General features: G+C 36.0%; 2 protein-coding genes across 8 annotated transcripts in view; one reads left to right on the forward strand and one right to left on the reverse strand.

Moving 5' to 3' along the window:
* Positions 1-12471, forward strand: part of atat1 (alpha tubulin acetyltransferase 1) — a 14281-nt gene extending 1810 nt beyond the window's left edge. Inside the window, exons 2-13 of one of the 7 annotated variants that reach the window (XR_001641630.1) lie at positions 786-846; positions 936-1027; positions 1195-1252; positions 1342-1455; positions 2316-2417; positions 2832-2877; positions 4234-4279; positions 4685-4759; positions 6251-6455; positions 9990-10093; positions 10212-10293; positions 12120-12195. Coding sequence is in view for 6 of the 7 variants with exons in the window: in XM_016571438.1 (XP_016426924.1) it covers positions 786-846; positions 936-1027; positions 1195-1252; positions 1342-1455; positions 2316-2417; positions 2832-2877; positions 4685-4759; positions 6251-6455; positions 9990-10093; positions 10191-10293; positions 12120-12396 (1237 nt within the window). In the remaining variant the exon portion in view is untranslated. Of the gene's footprint in view, positions 1-785; positions 847-935; positions 1028-1194; positions 1253-1341; positions 1456-2315; positions 2418-2831; positions 2878-4233; positions 4280-4684; positions 4760-6250; positions 6456-7006; positions 7142-9989; positions 10094-10190; positions 10294-12119 lie in introns of those variants that run through there. The other 6 variants (XM_016571440.1, XM_016571438.1, XM_016571439.1 and 3 more) reach the window with 6 other exon arrangements.
* Positions 12472-14722: 2251 nt separating this feature from the next.
* The window catches only part of LOC107754837 (regulator of G-protein signaling 18-like), an 8332-nt gene continuing 1413 nt past the window's right edge, over positions 14723-21641 (reverse strand). The window contains exons 2-6 of the mRNA XM_016571445.1: positions 20917-21431; positions 19101-19162; positions 18789-18919; positions 16453-16619; positions 14723-15146 (exon numbers count right to left, since the gene is read on the reverse strand). Coding sequence (XP_016426931.1) covers positions 14976-15146; positions 16453-16619; positions 18789-18919; positions 19101-19162; positions 20917-21381 — 996 coding nt within the window. The 5' untranslated portion in view covers positions 21382-21431 and the 3' untranslated portion in view covers positions 14723-14975. The remainder of the gene's footprint in view (positions 15147-16452; positions 16620-18788; positions 18920-19100; positions 19163-20916; positions 21432-21641) is intronic.

Genomic DNA, 21641 nt, shown 5'->3' on the forward strand with positions numbered 1-21641 from the left:
AGTTGAGTGCATGAATTGTTCAACATTCCACACTTCGTTTTTAACTATAAGGTTATATATGCTAATTTGTTGCTAAACATTGACAAAATTCACTGCAGCAGATGTACACATTTAAAGTTGAAAATATTTATTCTAATTCAATCAGATGGTCTTTAGCACAGTGCTTCCCAACCTTTTGGACTCGAAGGCTCTCTTTTGTTCAAGACAATATTCAAAGGCCCTCGTATCTAAGCTGATATCTCCTGTATAAACTAAATAAAATTAAATAAAATTAAAAAAATGTGAATATGTCAATTTAATGTTGTACCTATTTTTTTATTTGTGTGTTTTAACATTTTAATAAAGATTATATTAACATAACTACTTACTGGGGCCCCCCGGGAGATGCCCCCTAGTGGAGAACCATTGCTCTACCTACCCTTGGAACAAATCATGATTCACAACTCTGATATAATGGCAGCCTCTTGGCTGTTTAGAAAAATAGGACAAGCCATTTGATATGTCCCACCCAAATGTTTTGATATGAAACAGAATCAAAGATCTCATGGGGTTTATATGTATATATTTCATGATATCAGCCATTGACCACCTTGATATCAGTGCCAGCTATTGAAAAACTTTGTTAAAATGTATAGCACAGCACAGCTATATATGATTCAAACTTGTAATTCAAAACGGTTATGCTTTGTAAAGGTGTATGCATCCATTATGACTTGCATAACTGGAATCATAAATGCTCATTTCTGTGTGTGAGATTCCTAACATACCTGCTTTTTGTTGTCCAGACCAGATCCTCTTCTTCAGATCAGCACAGTTATAGATGAGCTGGGCAAAGCCTCCTCTAAGGTGATAATGACTGTCTTTTTGAGCTTGCAGATGTCATTCACTGTCAGTTTCAGCCTGTCATCATGTCATGTGTGTGTGTATCTCCTCAGGCTCAGCAGCTGCCTGCTCCTATAACCAGTGCTGCAAAGCTCCAGGCCAACAGACACCATCTCTACCTCCTGAAAGATGGAGAACAGAACGGGTTCTCTCGCTTTCTCTATCCCTCCCCCAGCCCATTTAATCTATTTACATGTCAATACAGCTGACCTCTCTCCTTCCTGTTTTTCCATTTCCATTGCATATAAACACATCCTCATCTGCTGTTAATAACAGTCTTTGACTCCCTCTTCCTGTCTTTTGCTTTACCAGCAGGAGGGGTGTTATCGTTGGATTTCTGAAGGTTGGCTACAAGAAGCTGTTTTTACTTGTAAGTGTTTGCTCATTATTGAGTTGGTAAATTCAGTCTTTTTAAACTTGATACATTAGTGATTTACAGTATGTTGTAATTGCATCCAGGACCAACGGGGGGCGCATTTGGAAACCGAGCCTTTATGTGTACTGGATTTCTATGTGACAGAGACACTGCAGAGACATGGCTATGGGCTCGAGCTCTTTGACTTCATGCTGAAAGTGAGTGTCTGTCAGCAGCCTGATTTAGTTTGCAGGAAAATCCTGTCATTTATTTACCCTCATTTTAGTCCAAACCATGTGACTTTCTTGCGTGCATGGAACGCAAAAGGAGATGTTTCAAAGAATGTTCATGCTGCTCTTTTCCGTACAACAAAAACACAAAAGGACAAGGTCAATATAATTCATTCACTTTATTCCAAGTCTGAAGGACAAACTGAAATGTAATTCTTTATTCCCAAATCATTTTCCCCTTCATCGTAGCTTTTAAAACTTATTTGCAAGTGCACATATTCAGACTTGCCCCTTCAAGACCAGGTTTGACGTTAACAATGCTAAACAGCATTGGTTTTATGCGTTTCAACCTTGCTGAATGCTACACGGCAAGGTTGAATTTGCAGAAGTGAAACTACGTTTTGCGCAGTAACATTTTTGTTAAAATACTTGCATTTTATTCAGATTTCTATTGAATAACTTAAATTTAAAACGTGAATATCGTATATATTTTGGTGTATTTCTCAGACAAAGCTGTCATACACATAGAATATAGCGCATTAGTTGTATGGACTGTGTTTATGCTGTTTTTGAAGCTTGTGTGGAAAAGAGCAGCATGAACATTTTTCCAAATATCTATTTTTGTGATTTCTGGTGAAAAAAGACAAAAATTAAAAGTGACACAGGTTGGGAAAAACATGAGAGTGCGTAAACTATGACAGAATTTTCATCTTTGGGTAAGCTATTCTTTTTTATTATTATGTCCAGTAGAAAAGTATAAAGACCCATTTGTATTTGCTACTAAACAGTCCTGTTTGTATTTTGTGACTCATGTTTTCCTGTCCTGATCATATTCTCTGATTGAGCAGCACAAACGGGTGGAGCCTGAACAGATGGCGTACGATAGACCTTCTCCTAAATTCCTGTCATTTCTAGAAAAGCACTATGATCTCAAGAACAGTGTGCCTCAGGTATGATCCACCTTTTAAAGTGAAAGCACTGCATGGCGCGAAACAATCTCAGCCAATCAGAGCATGTTTGTGGAGTGAGATTTTGGACCAGTGAGATTTTAATTTCTTTACAGAAAATTGCGTCACACCTGGTTAGGAGAACACAATGTTATCCAGTTTGTAATTGAAACAAACCAGATTACAGTACTTGATGAAAACGACTTCATCAGATACCATAATAACATGTTATACCTTGGATGTAAATCCTGATATGGAGTATGTGCATGACGTGTGAGCGTGTTTATTTGTACACAATACAGACTTTATACAATAGTGTTTTCCTCGAACAGTTAGGTGTGTATATGACCGTTGCAAAACTTGATTGTTATGATGTAATTCGTTCATTTCTTGTCCTGTCACACTTGTTCTTCTCAGGTGAATAACTTTGTGGTGTTCAGTGGATTCTTCCAGAGTAGATCAGGTAATGCCTGACTGCATCACTGTTCTTCTGTGCTCTTATGTGGGTTTGGAATGTTGTTCTGGATCTGTGCCAGTGTTCAATGCCTTATTCTCTCAGGACAACAACCTCCCATTCTCCTCATTATAGTGCGTGCGAGGCAGCACTGTATTGAAATTCCTCCTCTTTTTATTCTTCTTTTCTTCCTCATATTTCTGCAAGTAATTCAGCTCGAACCACTTTACATACAGTCCATTCAAGCTACACCTGACAGTGACAAGGAAATACCTGCCATACATATTTCTTTTGGCTATACAACTGTATTTTTCATTATTTTAATCCTTGCTGTTATTGTTAAAAAATATTCAAAATCATTTTCATTAATTGAAATCAAATATAAATATTAGATGAAAAACGTAAAAGTTTAAGTAAGTTTTAAAGTACAGAATTAAAACTAAAATAAAATTACATGTAAAAATAATAATAATAAAAATATTAATTCATAAATCATAAAATAGAATATAAAAAACTAATAAAATGTCAAAAGTACAAAAAATGACTAAATCTTCAAACTTAAACTAAATTATAAAATATAAGCTAAAATATTAATTATGCTATAATAGAGTACAATAATACTAAAAAGAAGTAATTAAAATATTCCCTGCATATTGGTGACAAACACTGTAGTTGTACAACTAGTCTAAGTCTCTCTGTAAAACTGCAACTGTCACAAAAATATCATAGCATAGTTATTATTATTTTTCTTTCATCTTAATGGCTTTGGTTTGACATAAAAACATTTTTTCTTTTTTCAGAGAGTTGATAAGGATCACAAGTTCACTTGCATAACTCAGGGACCAGGGTTAGGCTATTTTTCTTACAATTAAACTAGCATGTCATGTTCCAAATAGAGTTATCAGACAACTGGTGAGTAACTTTAGACTGAAATTTAATGCAGAAAAAAAAGCTTGAGGTTTCTCTAAATTTTTTTTAACAATATTCTTTTGCTGCCTTGCAAATAAATTGCATTTTAGCAGATTCCACAATTAATTGAAGAAAAATCTGTCTTTGTTGTGCTTGTCCATAATGCTCACAGCTGTCTTTTTTGGTTATTTTATTGTTTAAATTTTGTAGTGCTTCTATATTCAAACAAGTGTATTTCCTGATCTAAACCATCATCATATTATAATTTCATATTATAATCTTTGTGCCTGGCAAAACATTTTTAGTATGTTTATTTATGTGTATATATATATATATGACTCACCAAGCCCAGATCTGGGCTGTTTATAGTTGGTAGCTGCCCTAGACTGAGTTTAACTTGCAAACAACTCAAAACACCTATTGTTCAAGTGCTTTTGTCTCATGAAATCCACCCAGGAATACCTCCCTCCCCTTCGACGGATCAGGGGATGTACGGATTTTTGTAAGGACATTGAATATCTATTGTTCCCCTATCCCACCGTCACCCGGCTTCTACCTTACTTATCACTCCTTTGTTGCATATTCATGGTTTAGGAGAGAGTCCACTCACTATAGACTCTTCCTTTGCACTCATAACCTCTGCCCACATCAATCAGTCCCAACAACTCGCTTACGAACTCACTTCCTTATTAGATCCCTTGCTGTTCCCCTTTAAAATCCAATTATAGATAAGTGCTATATGTTTTCCCCAAAGTGCAGTGGAATGATAATCGATATATGCATTATGGCCATGGATATCTATGGATATGGATATGTGTGAAGAGTGCAGTGTGCTGTTTGCTGTACTCCCAACAGCTTATTCTCAATCATACCAGTTGTTTCTTTTGGCTCTTTCTGACCATTACAGCGGTCCAGTTGAGAAAAGTTCCCCCAAAAAAGCCAGAGGGAGAGATCAAACCGTATTCACTAATGGAAAGAGAAGGTGGGTTACTCGTAGTCTCCGTGTCGTATATTTAACCAATTGGCACAATACAGACCCTAGTAGCTGACATTTACACCAGCTAGCTGTCAGCTGAATACTGACATCATCCAGCCGCTGTAATAAATAGTTTCAGCTGGAAACAGGCCTCCCATTATTCATTAAATGTCTTGATTTGGTCCATCAGTTACTTTAGAGCTCTTAGGAAAGAGCTTTTTTCAGTGATCACAGGCATTTTGCAAGGAACAAGTACTCTCACTCCTAGTTTAGACATATTAGGGTTGTAACCTGGGGACTGTGAGTATCTTAATCCATGTATCAGTCCAGTCAAGTATACAGGTGTCAAGGTGGAACAAAAAAAATCTGTTCTTATTCAGAGCTGGTGTTATTCTTTAAAACACAGGAATGGAATGACATTTTAACGGTTCATGTGGAAGCGGACAAAATGTTGTTCCAAATTATGCTCTACTTTTCAGTATTCACTATTAAAGCTACAGTGTGCAACGGACTACATAAGACTAGTGTAGTCCGATACTAAACATTCTTATGAGCCAGGTCTTTTTGGTGATTCAAAAGCATATAGGCATAGCCTAAATTGTTTTTTAAAAATGATTCTAAGCAATCAGTACTTTTTAGTAAGTAAAAGCAAAAAATGAAAAAAAAAATCCTGAATGAATGACTCTTATTAGTCCGTTCTTTTTAGTGATTCAAAACCATATAGGACAACTGGTGTAGTCTAATAAATAATTCTAAAGAATTGATTCTTTTTAGTGAGTTAAAAAACACAATGTAAAACAAACAAAACAATAAACTAGTGTAATCAGATTCCTGAACACATGACTATTATGAGCCAGTTCTTTTTCGTGATTCAAATACAGTACAACCAATGTAGTTTGATTGTCGAACAAATAATTCTGAGTAATTTTTATTGAATTAAAAACATACAGCATAACTAGTGTAGTCTGATTCTTGAATGAATGACTCTTATGAATCAGCAACATACGGTTCAACCAGTGTAATCCGACTCCTGAACGAATAACTCTAGTTACATTTAGCCAATCAAAAACATACAACACAATCAGTATAGTCCGATACCTGAACATATTCTTTTTCGAGATTCAAAAACGTACAACACAAACAGTGTAGTCTGATCGTTGAACAAATTATTCTAATAAGTTCTGTTTAGTGAATTACAAACATACAATGTAACCAGTGTAGTCCAATTGAACATATGAACATACAGCACAACCAGTGTAGTCTGATTTCCGAACTAATGACTTTAATCAAACAGTTCTTTATAGTGAATCAAAAACATACAGCACAATCCGTGAAGTCTGATTCCTGAACAAATGACTGTAATGAGCCAGTAATTTATAGTGAGGCAATGGAATTGCATTTCACTTTTTCACATATCTCTTCCTTAAAAGTACTAAAAGAATCATAAATGGAACTGTTAAGGAATCAGTAAGAGGAGTCACTTCCTCTCTTCCGCAGTGGTTCGGGAGGAGCAGAGGGCTCTCCCCTGGCCGTTCGTTCGCCCCGCGGGTCCCCCCCACTCTCCCCCTCTGCTTCCGTCATCTCCGCAATCCGGTTCGCTCAGTGTGGGATCCTCCCCCAGCCGGGCCCCGCTCCGCCCCACCGCGGCCCCCCGGACCCCCTCCTCCCAGCTCAACGACAGCTGCAGGGCAAAACGCACCAGGTACATCTCAACCACACCTCACGGCCAGTTACAGCATACATGAGTCTAAATCCAGCACTTTGCTTGCAAATATTTACATTGCATCCTCTTCGCTTTTTCCATCTGGGACTTATTTTGGCGACTGAGAGCATTTGCTCTGTGGGAATGAATGCGAAGAGACACTAAGGTTGTTCATGTTCACTATGAGCCACTTCCTGTGTTAGATAAGTGCATGGTTGGCTTGGCGGCAGGAATGTGAATTCAGCTCATTAGTGTATCACTGTGTACCGCATAAAGGTCAGATACGCGGCCTGTTTATTCTTCTAACATGTAAGCGGCCTTGATCACTTTATTTTGGAGAAGCGCTAAACATTTCTCCTCCTCTCCTCTCTCTTTCTTCTTCTCCTCCTTTCATCTCTGATTATGACATGCTCGTTTTATGCATTGACTTCCCCAATTATGACACGCTCATTTTGTTGTCGAACCCCTCATTTTATTCGATGAGTTTCAACTTTTGTTTCCTTTTAACCACATGCTTTCTCTCTTTTACTCATTCACTCATTCCACGCTAGCTCTCTAAATAGATCTAGGCTCAGCTTTCATTGACCCTCAGTCTTTAACGTCATTGTCTTAAACTTCGTAGCTAGTTCAAATTAAAGGAGTAGTTCACCCAGAATTGAAAATTTGCTGAAAGTTTACTCAGCCTCAGGTCATCCAAGATGTAGATGAGTTTGTTTTGGATCCAATGGATCTTCTGCAGTGAATGGGTGCCGTCAGATTGAGAGTCCAAACAGCTGATAAATACATCACTATAATCCACACAACTCCAGTCCATCAATTAACATCTTGTGAAGGGAAACGCTGTGTGTTTGTAAGAAACAAATCCATCAAGATGTTTTTAACTTAAAACTGTTGCATTTGGCTAAAATGCACTAAAGTAGGGGAGACCGGGGGCAGTTGTAACACTCTGACTTTTTGCATTTAATTTAATGTAATATTATAGTCTTGTCCTTATTAGTGACAATATATCAATTGTATTATTAATTAGTGCACCTATATTTGTTTCTTGCATCAAAAGATGACTAGTGTATTTCAAGTAGTATGTGAGTTATGAAGGAAAATGTAAAAAATGTTACAATTGCCCCCGGTCTCCTCTACTCTCGCCATGGTATTTCATAATATCCATGTTTTTTATCAGCTGTTTGGACTCTCATTCTGACGGCACCCATTCACTGCAGAGGATCCAGTGGTGAGCAAGTGATGTAATGCTACATTTCTCCAAATCTGTTCTGATGAAGAAACAAATTCATCTATATCTTAGATGGCCTGAGGGTGAGACATTTTCAGCAAGTTTTCATTGTTAGGTGAACTATTCCTTTGAAAAGATAGTTCATCTAAACATCAAAACTGATGTCATTCTTTACTTACACTTTTGTTATTTTTTCTGTGGAACTCAAAAGAAGAATTTTGAAGAATCTTCAAAAGAATTTTTGTGTTTCACAGTTAAAATAACAGCCTATGAGTGGAAAACAGCTTGACGATAAAGTCATGACAGAATTTTTATTGTTTGACTGAACTAAACCTTTATGATTTTGCTTTCTGCCTTGTGAGTGTATGAACGATCCGATTTCCTGTAAAATGATTTGATAATACACATTTGTAATTATATTGGAATCTCTTTTGGTCTTTTCCGTACCTTTTCCAATAAGAGTGTTTTAGAAGATAGAATAGAGTTTTTACAGGTCAGTTTACTATAGTGTTAACCCTCAACTGTCAAACATCCTCTGTCCTGAGCAGCAAGAAATAAAAGTTACAGTTGGAAAAATTCTAGGTGTTCTTTAATCACTTGTCAATGAATTCATTTGTCATATAGCAGATTATTGTAACAGACTAAAGGAAATGAGATGTTATGTATTAGAGTCTAGACTTTATTGTCAGGTGCACCTCAAGGACCTTGGTTTTGGTCCAGATTTTTTATCTCGAGAAATACAGAAATATGAGACATTTTCTCTCTTATGCTCACAAAGGTCGAAATTGCAGTAAAAACAGTAATATTGTGAAATACTGTATCATTACAGTTCAAAGTAACTGTTTTATATTTTAATAAATGTTCAAATTTAATTTATTTCTGACGCCAAGCTGAATTTTCAGCATCATTACTCCAGTCTTCAGCGTCACATGATCCTTCAGAAATCATAATAATATGCTGATTTGCTGCTCAAGAAACATTTAATATTCTTATCAGAACGGTTGACAACAGTTGTGTTGCTTAAAATGACTTTTTCTTCCTTCCTTTTTTTTTTTTTTTTTTTAAAAATCTTTCCTTGGTTTTGGTCCAGATTTTTTATCTCGAGAAATACAGAAATATGAGAAATACACACAAACTGTTAAAAAAAAAAATTCTTCATTTTTTTTTTTAAAGAAGTCTCTTATGCTCACAAAGGTCAAAATTGCAGTAAAAACAGTAATATTGTGAAATACTGTATCATTACAGTTCAAAGTAACTGTTTTCTATTTTAATAAATGTTCAAATTTAATTTATTTCTGACGCCAAGCTGAATTTTCAGCATCATTACTCCAGTCTTCAGTGTCACATGATCCTTCAGAAATCATAATAATATGCTGATTTGCTGCTCAAGAAACATTTAATATTCTTATCAGAACGGTTGACAACAGTTGTGTTGCTTAAAATGACTTTTTCTTCCTTCCTTTTTTTTTTTTTTTTTTTAAGAAATCTTTGATGAATAGAAAGTTTAAAAATCAGCATTTATTTGAAATAGAAGTATTTTGTAGCACTATACGTTTACTTGCACTTTTAATCAACATGTTTCCTTGCTGAATAAAATATAATATAGCATCTTGCATTATCTTTACAAGCAAAAATCAAAGAGCATTTTGCAAAAATAGAAGTTTGTATGGTTTAAAATCCTAAAACAATAGATCTCATGTGAAACATGAAGAAGTATCTTCATACTTTCTGGTAGTCAGACATTATACTGTAATTATACTATAATAGATGATGAGCTAAACTCTTCTAGAAACCTGTCTGAACTACATGCGTCCCCTAAAATGCCAATTCTATCAATTTAAAGGTTAAAATACAAAACGGCTCAGAATAAATGGTTCTGAGAAAAGCTTGTGGATCAAGTTGCCTCTTGCTTTGATATTTTAAGACCTAAAATATCAGCCACTACATTTGACTGCAACTCTAATGTAATGTAATAAAAACCAGACATTAAGTTGCAACATTACACCATATTAGTCTTTTCTTGAGATTAAAAATCCACCGTCACGTTACACAATCATTGCCTGTGTCCTCTTTCACTGGAATTTGTTTTCATACAATGTTGGGTTTTGAATTTGCGTTTGAGGTTGAGGTTATGTTTAATTACGTTTTTATTTGTGCCTTTTTTCTGTCACTTTAATTTTTTATTGTTCATTTTCTTTCAATTTTTCATTTATTTCTCCTTTTTCCCTCCCCTCCCCTCCCTTCTTCTCGGCCCTCCGTCCCGTACCTCTATCGCTGTTGTTTGTCCATTTCCTCATATCCTGTAGCCATCAGGGTCTGGTTGCCAGGAGCAACCTCTACAGTCGCCATATCAACAGCCGAGACCTCGGGCAATTATTGGCAGAACAGCAGAACCCCTTGAAGCTTCCAGGTAATGCACCGTTTGAACCGCAATCAACCATCTACCACGGCGCACCGTGAAGCGTTACGATGGGCCACAGGAAACCACATTAGTAAACCATTAGTAGCTGTCGTGTGTGCTTCCTCAGGGCTGAAAGCAGAGCTGAGTGAGAGAGTGTGTGACACAGGGGCAAACGCAGATGCAGTGGAACACAAACACACTTCAGAAAGGTCGGGCTTTTCTCACGTAACCTTTGTGAGAGTCACTTTCACCTGGTGCTGCTTGCTGCATTATTTACATGTGAATTGGAAGCGAATACTGAAGAAAACACCAGGGATTGAGAGCGAGGTAATGACTAGGCCTCCACAGAATCCACGCCTACAGAATTCCACAGAAAGCACTGGCGATTTCTGCTGAATTTGTGTGTTAATGAGGTTCGCTACGCCAAGCATCACTTTTATTATAGCTCATACTGAGGGTTAGGATTTGAGCAAATACTTAACCCAGAGCATGCAAATTTGCTGCATAATTTGCCACATACTGTCATGCTTGTTAATTTTTTTGGAGGACAAAAATTCTGAAGGTCTCTGACCAAGTTTAGTGAAAAAAAGAAGTGTATTTAATTGTATTGAATATGCACTTGTCATGTACGTACATCAGGTCTAGACGTATATTTTTAATGCAATTGTACTTGTAGATAATATTAATGAAATAAAAGGCCGCTTAAATGCATTTAAAGAGACACTTACACACAAGTAGACATTTTAAGTTTTACTTTTAAAGTATATTTTATATGATTAATTTTTTTTGTCATGCTTAAAAAAAGACTTATTTTAATGTTGACTAACTAAAGCACGTCAAGTATTTTATAATGTATCTTTTTTTAAATAAATTTAAATTTAGTTTAATAATCAACATTAGATTTAAGGTTAATATATGTACTAAATTGCAATATTATTACAAATATGTAATTACAAATACATAAGTTTCTGTGGAAATGACATTCAAGTATATTTTAGTTTACCATAAATGCTTGTCAGTACATTTGGCGGTACACTTTAACCATATTTCAAAGACATTATGAAATTAGTTGCAAAATGCGTCCTAATTAAGTGGATCAAAAATACACTCACATGGTTGCATTTAATATAATTAATTAAATGTAAACTATAATGCATTTTCATATAATTGCACTTAATATGCAGTCAAGTGTTGAAAAATACTACATTCAGTTTGCACTTAAGTATATTCTTATGTTCATTTTAAGCACTCTTTTTAAGTGCACTTCTTTTCACAAGGGAAAACACTGATGTGAACAGCATTTGGCGGTACACTTTAACCATATTTCAAAGACATTATGAAATTAGTTGTAAAATGCGTCCTAATTAAGTGGATTAAAAATACACTCACATGGTTGCATTTAATATAATTAATTAAATGTAAACTATAATGCATTTTCATATAATAGCACTTAATATGCAGTCAAGTGTTGAAAAATACTACATTCAGTTTGCACTTAAGTATATTCTTATGTTCATTTTAAGCACTCTTTTTAAGTGCACTTCTTTTCACAAGGGAAAACACTGATGTGAACATGGATTTCTTAAGCTTTTATTTATTATTTGCATATTTTTCAATATGTTTTTCAGTTAGCCGAATGAAAAAACAAACAAACATGTAAAAATCTGGTTTATTCAATATTTTGTTTAATATGATAATGCTTTTAGCTGCAGCTAAGAGTCCAGTACTCTCAGATCAGTTTTAACATTTTATTATATCCAAACCATTTTGCATTTTTCTTGTACAATCAGTGCAAAAAAAAAAAAATCACAAAAGTGTGTATGTTCTGTGTGGGCCTAGTTCTGATTCAAAACAGAAAATACAGTATGTGCATGTTACTACTTTATCATTTTCTTTCTTCTTGTTGATACAGGTTTGATTTCATTTGCTGCTTCTCTTCTCAGCCTTGGCCTTGTTCTTAATTCACCTGAAATCATCTGCTTAATGTTCTGCTTCTTCCTCTCCATCTTTAATTGTTTTTCATCTTCTTTTCCAGACCGCATCTTCAAGGCCAGGTTGTGTCTCTTCCGACAATTGCCGTCGCCAAGAAAGATCATGTTCAGGAGCAGACCTCCATAACACCCCAGGACCGCAAAGAAGAGCTGCAGACCAAAGTGTCACAGAACAGAGCAGAGGACTGGAGGAAAGGTGGAGCGGCTGAGATGGAGAGGGACGGAGGGAGAGGCGGATGGTCCTGGACGGTTGGGGAGAGCCGCTGTACGGCCCAGTGGGTCCGACAGAAACAAGAGTATCGCAGCACGCGGCCCTGGTGACGGAAGATGGTAAAGGGATAGTTCACCCAAAAATGAAAATTCTGTTATTAATTACTCATGTCCCTCATGTCGTTCCAAACCTGTAAGACCTTCGTTCATCTTCAGAACACAAATTAAGATATTTTTGATGAAATCTGAGAGCTTTCTGACCCTGCATAGACAGCAACACAACTACCACGTTCAAGGCGCAGAAAGGTAGTAAGGATCTTTAAAATAGTCCATCAGTGCTTCAACCTCAATTTTATGAAGCTATGAGAATAAATAAGGAATTATAACAAAAATAAGGAATTTTCGGACGTAGGACCCGGATGAACTTCGCTTTGTTTACAAGCAGAAGAATGCGTGAACGCACATTGAAGACTGACATGGAAGAGAAGGAATTGTTGAATAAAGTCATTTTTGATGTCTTCGTGCACAAAAAGTATTCTCGTAGCTTCATAAAATTAAGGATGAACCACTGATGTCACATGGACTATTATAACGATGTCCTTGCTACCTTTCTGGGCCTTGATCGTGTTAATTACATTGCTGTCTATGGAGGGTCAGAAAGCTCTTGGATTTCATCAAAAATATCTTAATTTGTGTTCTGAAGATGAACGAAGGTGTTACAGGTTTGGAACGACATGAGGGTGAGTGATTAATGACAGAATTTTCATTTTTGAGTGAACTATCCCTTTAAGAACAGAAATGGACATAGCAAAAAAAGTGAGAATAATGAGGGGGGAAAGGATTTTTAGGAATTTTTATTAAACCACAAAATTGATAAAGACCTTTAATGAAAATAACATCAGCAGCTATTTATAACTTTTTTTTATCAGTCCTATTTATAAACATTTCAGCTATTCATTTTATGGCTTGTGCTTTTATAATCACAATTTTATAATCTGATCTTTTATCATGTTTTTCACAAACAGGTCTATGCAAAAGTACAGACGTTTTTGTGGAAATTAAATTAAATGGTTGAACATTTGTTCTGTTCGATTCATTTTTATCGCTGCTCTCAAACAAACATAAATGCTCCGACTGTCAAACTGATGCTCATTCTTGTACACTGATCACATAATTACATCATTCCCTTAAGGAAATCATTTATATTATACACAAACAAACAGATTAAACCCTTGGAGAGCATTTGACCAAGAACATTAGTGCATGCGGTTCTTAGTAGCATGTCTACAGTAATAATACATGTACCGTCTTCAGTGTGTCAGTCACAGCAGACATCAACAGCCACTAAAATACATACAGCACATCACATCCTCTCATTCTCAAGCTGACATTTTTCACCATGTGCGTTCATCTGGAATATACATTTTAAAAATATTCCCACTCAGATGATCAAGTGGACATTTGTGTGATGTTCTTCAGGTGTTTGTGCACAATAATAATACAGTGCTCTTCAGATCATTTGCTCTTTAACTGAAGTCTTGTAAATGCACGCGTGTTTATGGGATGGTATTAGTGCTGGTGTCAAGCAGGTTCCTGCTCTGTGTCTGCATTTTAAACCTGTCAGCTTGTGACATTTCCCAGCAACACGCTCTACAGAGTGTCACTTAAGTATGTGTGACATTTACTGAATTCTACAGTTACCTAAAAAACAACCAAAAACCCTTTTTAATCACTTTAGTTCATATTATTTAGATATAAAAAGGGCCAAACTCAGTGACAGACCTTTGATTTCCATGTCTTTAGTCACATTTTCTTCAAATGAATGTCGTGTACAGCTTTAATATGCAGTCTGTGATCATAAAATCACAATATGCTAATACACATTTTAAACTCAAACTGGCCGTCTGTCAGGCCTTCGAGGAATTTTTCAACTTTTATTTAAAGTAATTGTGTTCATATTGCTTGTTTAGATAACAGTCTATTTGAATTTTGTCTTGCTGAGAGCTCGAGTTTTTGAATATTTAACTATATTATATAATTATTTATGGGAAAGTAAATTCGAGGAATGAGTCATTAGTGCTGCTTCTTTGTAGTCACAAACAGTTGGAGTCAAAGAATGGTCTGATCCTAATGAGTGCTCCGGCCTTTCACTGAACAGCCCTTTCTTGCCAGACGTGTTTTTCCCTTTGTTGCCTGCCAACATGCCATTTAGTCCAGTGATATAGTTTTAAAACTAGCAACTAAAAATCAAACTTGTAAAATGTTAGCACTTCTTTCCCCATTGCATGACCCTTTAGACCAGGGGTGCCCAACCCTGTTCCTGGAGATCTACCTTCCTGCAGAGATTAGCTCCAACCCTGATCAAACACACCTGAACCAACTAATTAGGGTCTGAAGGAGCACTTGATAATTACAGACAGGTGTGTTTGATCAGGGTTGGAAATGAACTCTGCAGGAAGGTAGATCTCCAGGACCAGGGTTGGGCACCCCTGCTTTAGATGCTACACATTCAAGTTCATGACAATCGCCTCATCCCTGCTCGCCAGTTTCATTTTTTATTTTACTAAAACGTGCTTCAGTAGTTACGGTGATTTTTTTTTTTCATCACAGAGACACGTTTGCCGTCTCCACTGTCCAGGCATGATGTCCATTCAGTTTTTAGGATGACCCTGCTTTTGGACACTCTTGTTTTAATATGAATCCCTCAGTAGCGTGAGGTAGATCTCCGACTGGAGGAAACGGGGGTAACAGTCCATTTCCAGGAGGCAGTAGATGCGCCTTTGAGCATGTGAGAGAGCAGTGTGAGAGGGGGCTTTGAGGAGCTCTAGGGTCAGTTCTCTCGTCTTATTGTCCAGGTTCACCTAAAAGTGTTGGAAAGAAATTCACAGTTCACAAATATTCACACAAGAATGATATACTGAAGGATATTCAAAATGATCTTTGCTTTTTATAACAGAGAGTGGGACAGAGTGTCAAGCTCCCAAAAAGGCAAACAAACAAATTAATTAATATTATATTATTTACATTTAGTCATTTAGGAGATGCTTTTATCCAAAGAGACTTGCAAATGAAGACAATAGAAGCAATTAAAACCAACAAAAGAGCAATAATATGCAAGTGCTATGACAAGTCTCGGTTCTTAACACAGTACATGTAGCAAAGTTTATATATATATATATACACATACAAAACTAAACTAAAACAAGTAGACAGAATAGAAAAAGAATAGAGAAAGCTAGTGTTAGAGGCCTTTTTTAAGAAAACAAGCAGTTAGAAAATGAATAGAGAGAGCAAGTATTAGAGGTCAAGTCAACAAAAAGATTAAACAGAATTAGAATAGAGAGTGCTAGAGTTATAGGGTCAAATAAAGATGGAAGTGATGTGTTTTTAGCCGTTTCTTGAAGATGGCTAGGGACTCAGGATTGAGTTGGGCAGGTCATTCTACCAGGAGGTAGAATATTATATTATAATTATATATTATATAAATATTATTCAAGTCTTTTAAAGTCATATGATAGATTTGTGTGAGGAAATGACCAAAATTTACTTTGCTTTTATAATACGCACCAGGACTATCACCCCCCCCCCAAAAAAAACCAATATTATACCAAAATGCTATATTTTTTAGCTATACATTTTTTTTTTTTAGCTTTAAGTTTTCTCAAGTCATATGATAGAATTGTGTGAGGAATTTACTTTACACTAGGACTATCAAGCTCCAAAAAAAGAAATAAAGAAATACAATGAATTAAAGACATAAAAATAAAATCCATTTTTGTTTTGACTTTTACAATGTTCTATATATACTTTAGACTTCTGAAGTCATATGGCAGATTTGTGCAAGGAAAGGCCCGAAATTTACTTCACTTTTATAATACGCACTGGAACTATCAAGCTCTAAAAACGAAAAGAAAAGAAAAAAGAAAAGAAATTAACTCTTCTTGAATCATATGATAGATCTGTGAGAATTTAAAGGCTAAGTTTGAAATATCTGTGGCATTATTGAAATTTGCAAAAATAATGAAGTTGTCAGATGGACTATTGCTATGGTACATTTATACGTTCAGCAGCCCCAGTCCCCATTTATTTTCATTGCATGAGAAAAAGCAGCTTGGACATTTTGGAGGCAATATTTTTAATGCAGTAAACAAATTTGGATAAATCTACCTCTCTGGGAGCACCGGGCTGGATGTAAGTCTCAGTAATCATTTTTGCCCGTCTCTGCAGGCTGAATTTGTTGGACGACTGACTGTACTGCTCACAGGCCGAGTAGAACTGCAGGTTTTCCTCACTGAACTCAGACCGCAGGAATGCTTCAAAGACTGTGACGCCCACTGAAGAGAAGACAGGTGAGAAGAGAAAGAACCGTAATGAACTTTGGGGGGAAAAACCCGCTATTTCTATTTACAAATGGGGGGTAGAGGCTCAGATGACGCGCTCACATGCATGTTCTGCCATACACCCACACACGTCACATAACACTCGCCACAAAAATCAGCAAAGAAAAAGCTTTGGACAGGGATATCTTGAGGGTTTATCTCACACCACATAAACTTCCTTCCCTCTGATTTTCTCAAAACCCTTAAACTGCAGGTTGCGACACTCTGAAGTGAGAAAAGTCGGACGGGGGCAGGGCTCTGGACTTACAACATACTGCTGTTCCCACATTTCAACCAGTCCAGACACCAAAACACACTCACCACACAGTTCACAAAATCATTCAAATAAGAAATTAAATGCTGTATAACCCACACGGAAAAGTAAAAGAAATAAACAAATAACTAAATAAATCTGGAAATAAATACATGTGGGAATAAATAAATATGAAAATAAACACATAAATAAATAATTAAGCTTAAAAATTTAAGTTTATAGTTACTGATAAATATAATTTCCATAAAATTCAGAATGCGTTTAATTTTTTTAAACAATATTATACAGTTTGAATGGTTGAGTCAATCACAGTCAACACTATAATTTTTGTAATAACTGCAAAAATATAATGAGATTATTTCCCATCATGCTGTAGCAACAACAGACCAAAGGATGTTACATATTGGGTGTCACAATTTTTTTGAAATGTTGCTATGTTGCTTTCAGAAATGTTGTACTATGGAAAATTCATGTAATATCAATTCAATATACTGAATCTTATGGCTTTGGTAAGTTAAAACTAATGTTAATACAACTAAATAAATTCTACAATAAACAATATCAATTCAACAGATTACATGAAAAGTATGATACGGTTTTATCATTTAAGAGGTATCACAGCCTTAACATTTTCAAAGCTAAAAAATAATAATTAAAGAAATTTACATTTCTAATAGATCTCTCTCTGAAGAACATGGGATTTATGTTTTTTTCCCCATTAAACAATACCCTATTCAAAGAAAGCACCTATTATGTTTATATGTAGAGTATTATTTTCCAAAACAGCAGTGACACAGAATAGACTGAATTTCTCACTGCATATTATACTTTTCCAAACTGTGCTTCATGTATATAAGTGTATTATTAGATTTTTATGAGGTCTGTCACACTGATAAACTACTTCCAATTAAGGGACAGAACAGAAATAAAAAATAAAATAAAAAAAAACTGGTCAATACTACTTTTCTCAGTTCAACAGCTGTCCAAGAGCTGAAAATGACGAGATGCTGTTAATCATTAAGTCCTATTAATAATAAAAAAAATGAAAATCACTGGAACCATGACGTCAGGTATCAAGCATAACCATATCCGCTATTAGTCCACTGTTTACACATCACAATAAAAGCTTACAGTTTCTTAGAACTTGTTATGAGACATGCATTTCATTCTCACATTCGAGGTCAGCAATAATTATCATTGGTGCTTTCTAAGGCTTATTATTGCTTATTTATTATTGCTCCCAACCATATTCAGTAAGTACAAAGCTTCAACACTTTATGCTACGAACTTCAATGATACCCCAAAATCATGCAGTTCACTGCTACTACTTCTCGAAGAAAGCCAACTAACATTTTTTTGCCTGAACCTTTCACTCGAGGGACTCGAATCATATCTAGAGACCTTGTGCTTGGACTCTTTTAACCCTGACAGCCACTCACAAAAGCCTGGCATCATGCGACAAACAAGCCCCACTCTCATTTCCTTCTGAAAATGTAACAATCTTGGTGGTTTAATCTGTGCAATTACGCATCTGCGCTCTCAGCCTCTGGGGGAAAAGCTCATTATTCCGTTATCTAGTTTCTTCATATCGTTTCATGTTGTTTGGGAATTCTCCGGAAACTCATGCCTGGAGCTACACATGAAAGTGGTTCCTCAATGTTAAGAGGAAGTGGTTTCAAGGGTGTTTCAATGATGTAATAAATGGGTTTCATCACTGAACACAAACCAACCTGACTTATACACAGCTGTTCAAAAGTTGCATTTGTTTAATCAAAAGTACAGTAAATCTATTGCGAAATATTACAATTCAAGCGTCCTTTGACCAGCTGCCTGGCGACTTGAGCGCTCACCTCTGCTTTCCAGCAAAGCATCAAGGGACTTGGCCCAACTTTCCATCTCCTCCCTGCTGAGTTGAGCTCTGCCGTGGCCCACCTGACTCCACTGCCTGAGGAAAGGCATTCGAGAACGCCTCTCTTTAGCGCTGAGAGAGACAAGAGGGTGAGAGGATACGTTACAAAGATATCCAGAAAAAAAAATGTGTGGAATCAATAACAGTGGGCCAAAATAAAGGGCCGGGGAGGGGTTGTTTTGCAAGTGGCGGACAGAGAATAGGCCAAAAGTGAAATGAAGATGAAATTGAGAAAATATGTGACTGATTTAACCTGGTTACGTTCGCACTGTGCTCTGCACTCGCCAGATTCGAATGTGAGGACTGCGGTGAACCCTTGTTTGAAGAAAAAAAAAGGTAAGAGGTCACTGATATGCATAACACGGTCATGATGATATGATTTGATTCAAGACTTTAAGGAAGTATAATTTACACAAATGTTCCATGACTTAAACAAACGTCGTGGAAAGCATTCTCACAAAGCCAGATCTATCAGATGCCAAAATATTTCAAAGAATGAACGTTTTTGTTCCACAGTATCTCTTCGCGATTTCTTGCAACAATACTGTAGTTTAAAAAAAACACACACGCATTTGCATCAATAGTGTGATTCCCTCATACAACACCAGAACATTCAGTTCCCCTTTCAGAGCTTGCTTCTCCTTTTACTGTTTGGACAAAGCAACATTATATCTCAAGGGGTAAAACTGATTCAAAGTGAGCTTGACTAATACAATTGCATTCATGTCTTTGACTTCATCACACTTGGCTTGTGAGTTCTGAATAAGCAGTGCTGAAGTCCTGCTGCTCCTGGTGTATGTGAAAGACATCTTGTACTGTACAAAATATAAACAGGGTTCAACAATAAAGATGGTTCAGTGGCCCCCGGCCAGTGTGAGAAGGTTTCAGACCAGCTGAAGGAACTGTGTTTTGCCATATCAGTCCAGTGCTTACACTGTTATATGATCTTCTATTTATCGGTTTCTGTGATGTTTAAAGTACCATTTTTTCCCCAAATTCTGCAGACTTAAAGGAGGTACTGTTATCCAGCTGGCTGACAAATAAAAGCTTTTCTGATTGTCTTGGCCTCAGTTAGAATGGGTGGACAATGACAAATTAATCAGTGAGGTCTTGCGCTCTATGCCATAATTTTCCAAGTAATTATGAATATAGCTGTCATGGATTTACACTACAGTGGTTAAATTTCCAGCTGTTGTTGCAAATTACAAACATAAGACCATTTGTTGAAAATATTTTTGAAACAAAAATAAAATAAAATATAAAAATATATTATAAAATAGAAATATTAAATTTAAAAAAAAAAAATACACGTGTGTGGGTGTGTTACAAAAACAAATTAGAATTACAGTGCTGTTTAATATTTGGAATCTGTAATATTTTCTTTCTAGAAGAAATTAATTTTACTCAGCAAGGAAACATTAAATTGATAAAAAATGACAGGAAATGTATAATGTTACAAAATACTTCAATAAAAAAAAAAAATGCTGTTCTATTAATCAAAAATTTAAAAAGTGTCATGTTTCCACAAAATATGAAGGAGCACAATTGTTTTCAACTTTAATAATAATAATAATAATGTTTCTTGAGCGGCAAATCAGCATATTAGAATGATTTCTGAAGGATCATGTGACACTGAAGACTGGAGTAAAGATGCTGAAAATTCAGCTTTGCATCACAGGAATAAATTTAATTTTAAAATACATAAAAATAGAAAGCTGTTATTTAAAATTTTAATAATATTTCACAATATTACTGTTTTACTGTATTTTTGATCAGATAAATGCAGACTAGGTGAGTTTGAGACGCATTTCAAAAATGTTTTAAAAAAAAATTATACCGACCCCAAACTTTTGAACAGTAGTGTTTGTTGTTAAAAACATCCAAAAATGCTATATTTGGAAAAATATTTAAAAAAAAAAAAAGTTTAAAAAATATTAATAATAATTCAACTGGACCAGAAGAAAAATCTTCATAATTGTGTCCTGATGAACTTCAAATTGTCAACATGTGATTTTTAAAATAGTTTTATGAACTTCATTAACTACTCTAAAGAAAGTCTCCCAACTTACCTGTCCAAACAAACTTTTAAGGTGTAATTTAGCAGCTGTCAGTTTGGCCCGAGCTTGCTGTCGGTGATAGAGGGGAGGTTTTGGGGAGACGGGCATATGGCCGGATTTCAGTGTGGATGATGGGGAGTGGGGCTGGCCTTCACACTTTCCCACACTCTCACAGCTGCCTTTGGCATTGCCAGTGAGCTGGCTGTCACTGTACGCTTTAAAACTCTCATTAAGATTCGTCACTTTCAGTAAACCAGAGTCCTTCTCCAAGTCGGCCAGATTTTCCATACTAATGCTGTAATCTCTCTTAAGCTCCCCCTTTCCAGCACTCCATGACTTTGCATTTGGGGTGCAAGGATAGGATGCTGAGGCTCCATCTGGCAGATCATCCAAGCTGTCCGGGGTCCCATCTCTATCCCCCCAGGGCAGGAAATCCAGCTCCAACAACGAACCCTCTGAACTGAACTTGCGCAGCATTATGCTGGATTTTAAAAGAAAGCAAGAAAGACACAGAGAATGCCAGAGGCCTAAAGAAAGAACAACAAAAAAGACAAAAAGAATTACATTAAATATACATACAGTGCCTATTCAGCTTATGTCTATCTAACTACCCATCACTGAGATAAGCTGCTTTATAGACACAGACAGACAGATAGATAGATAGAACGATGGACAGACAGATAGATAGATAGAACGATGGACAGACAGACAGATAGAACGAAGGATGGACAGACAGA

The sequence above is a fragment of the Sinocyclocheilus rhinocerous genome, unplaced genomic scaffold (genome assembly GCF_001515625.1).
Source record: "Sinocyclocheilus rhinocerous isolate Xijiao unplaced genomic scaffold, SAMN03320098_v1.1 scaffold21, whole genome shotgun sequence".
NCBI lineage: Eukaryota > Metazoa > Chordata > Actinopteri > Cypriniformes > Cyprinidae > Sinocyclocheilus > Sinocyclocheilus rhinocerous.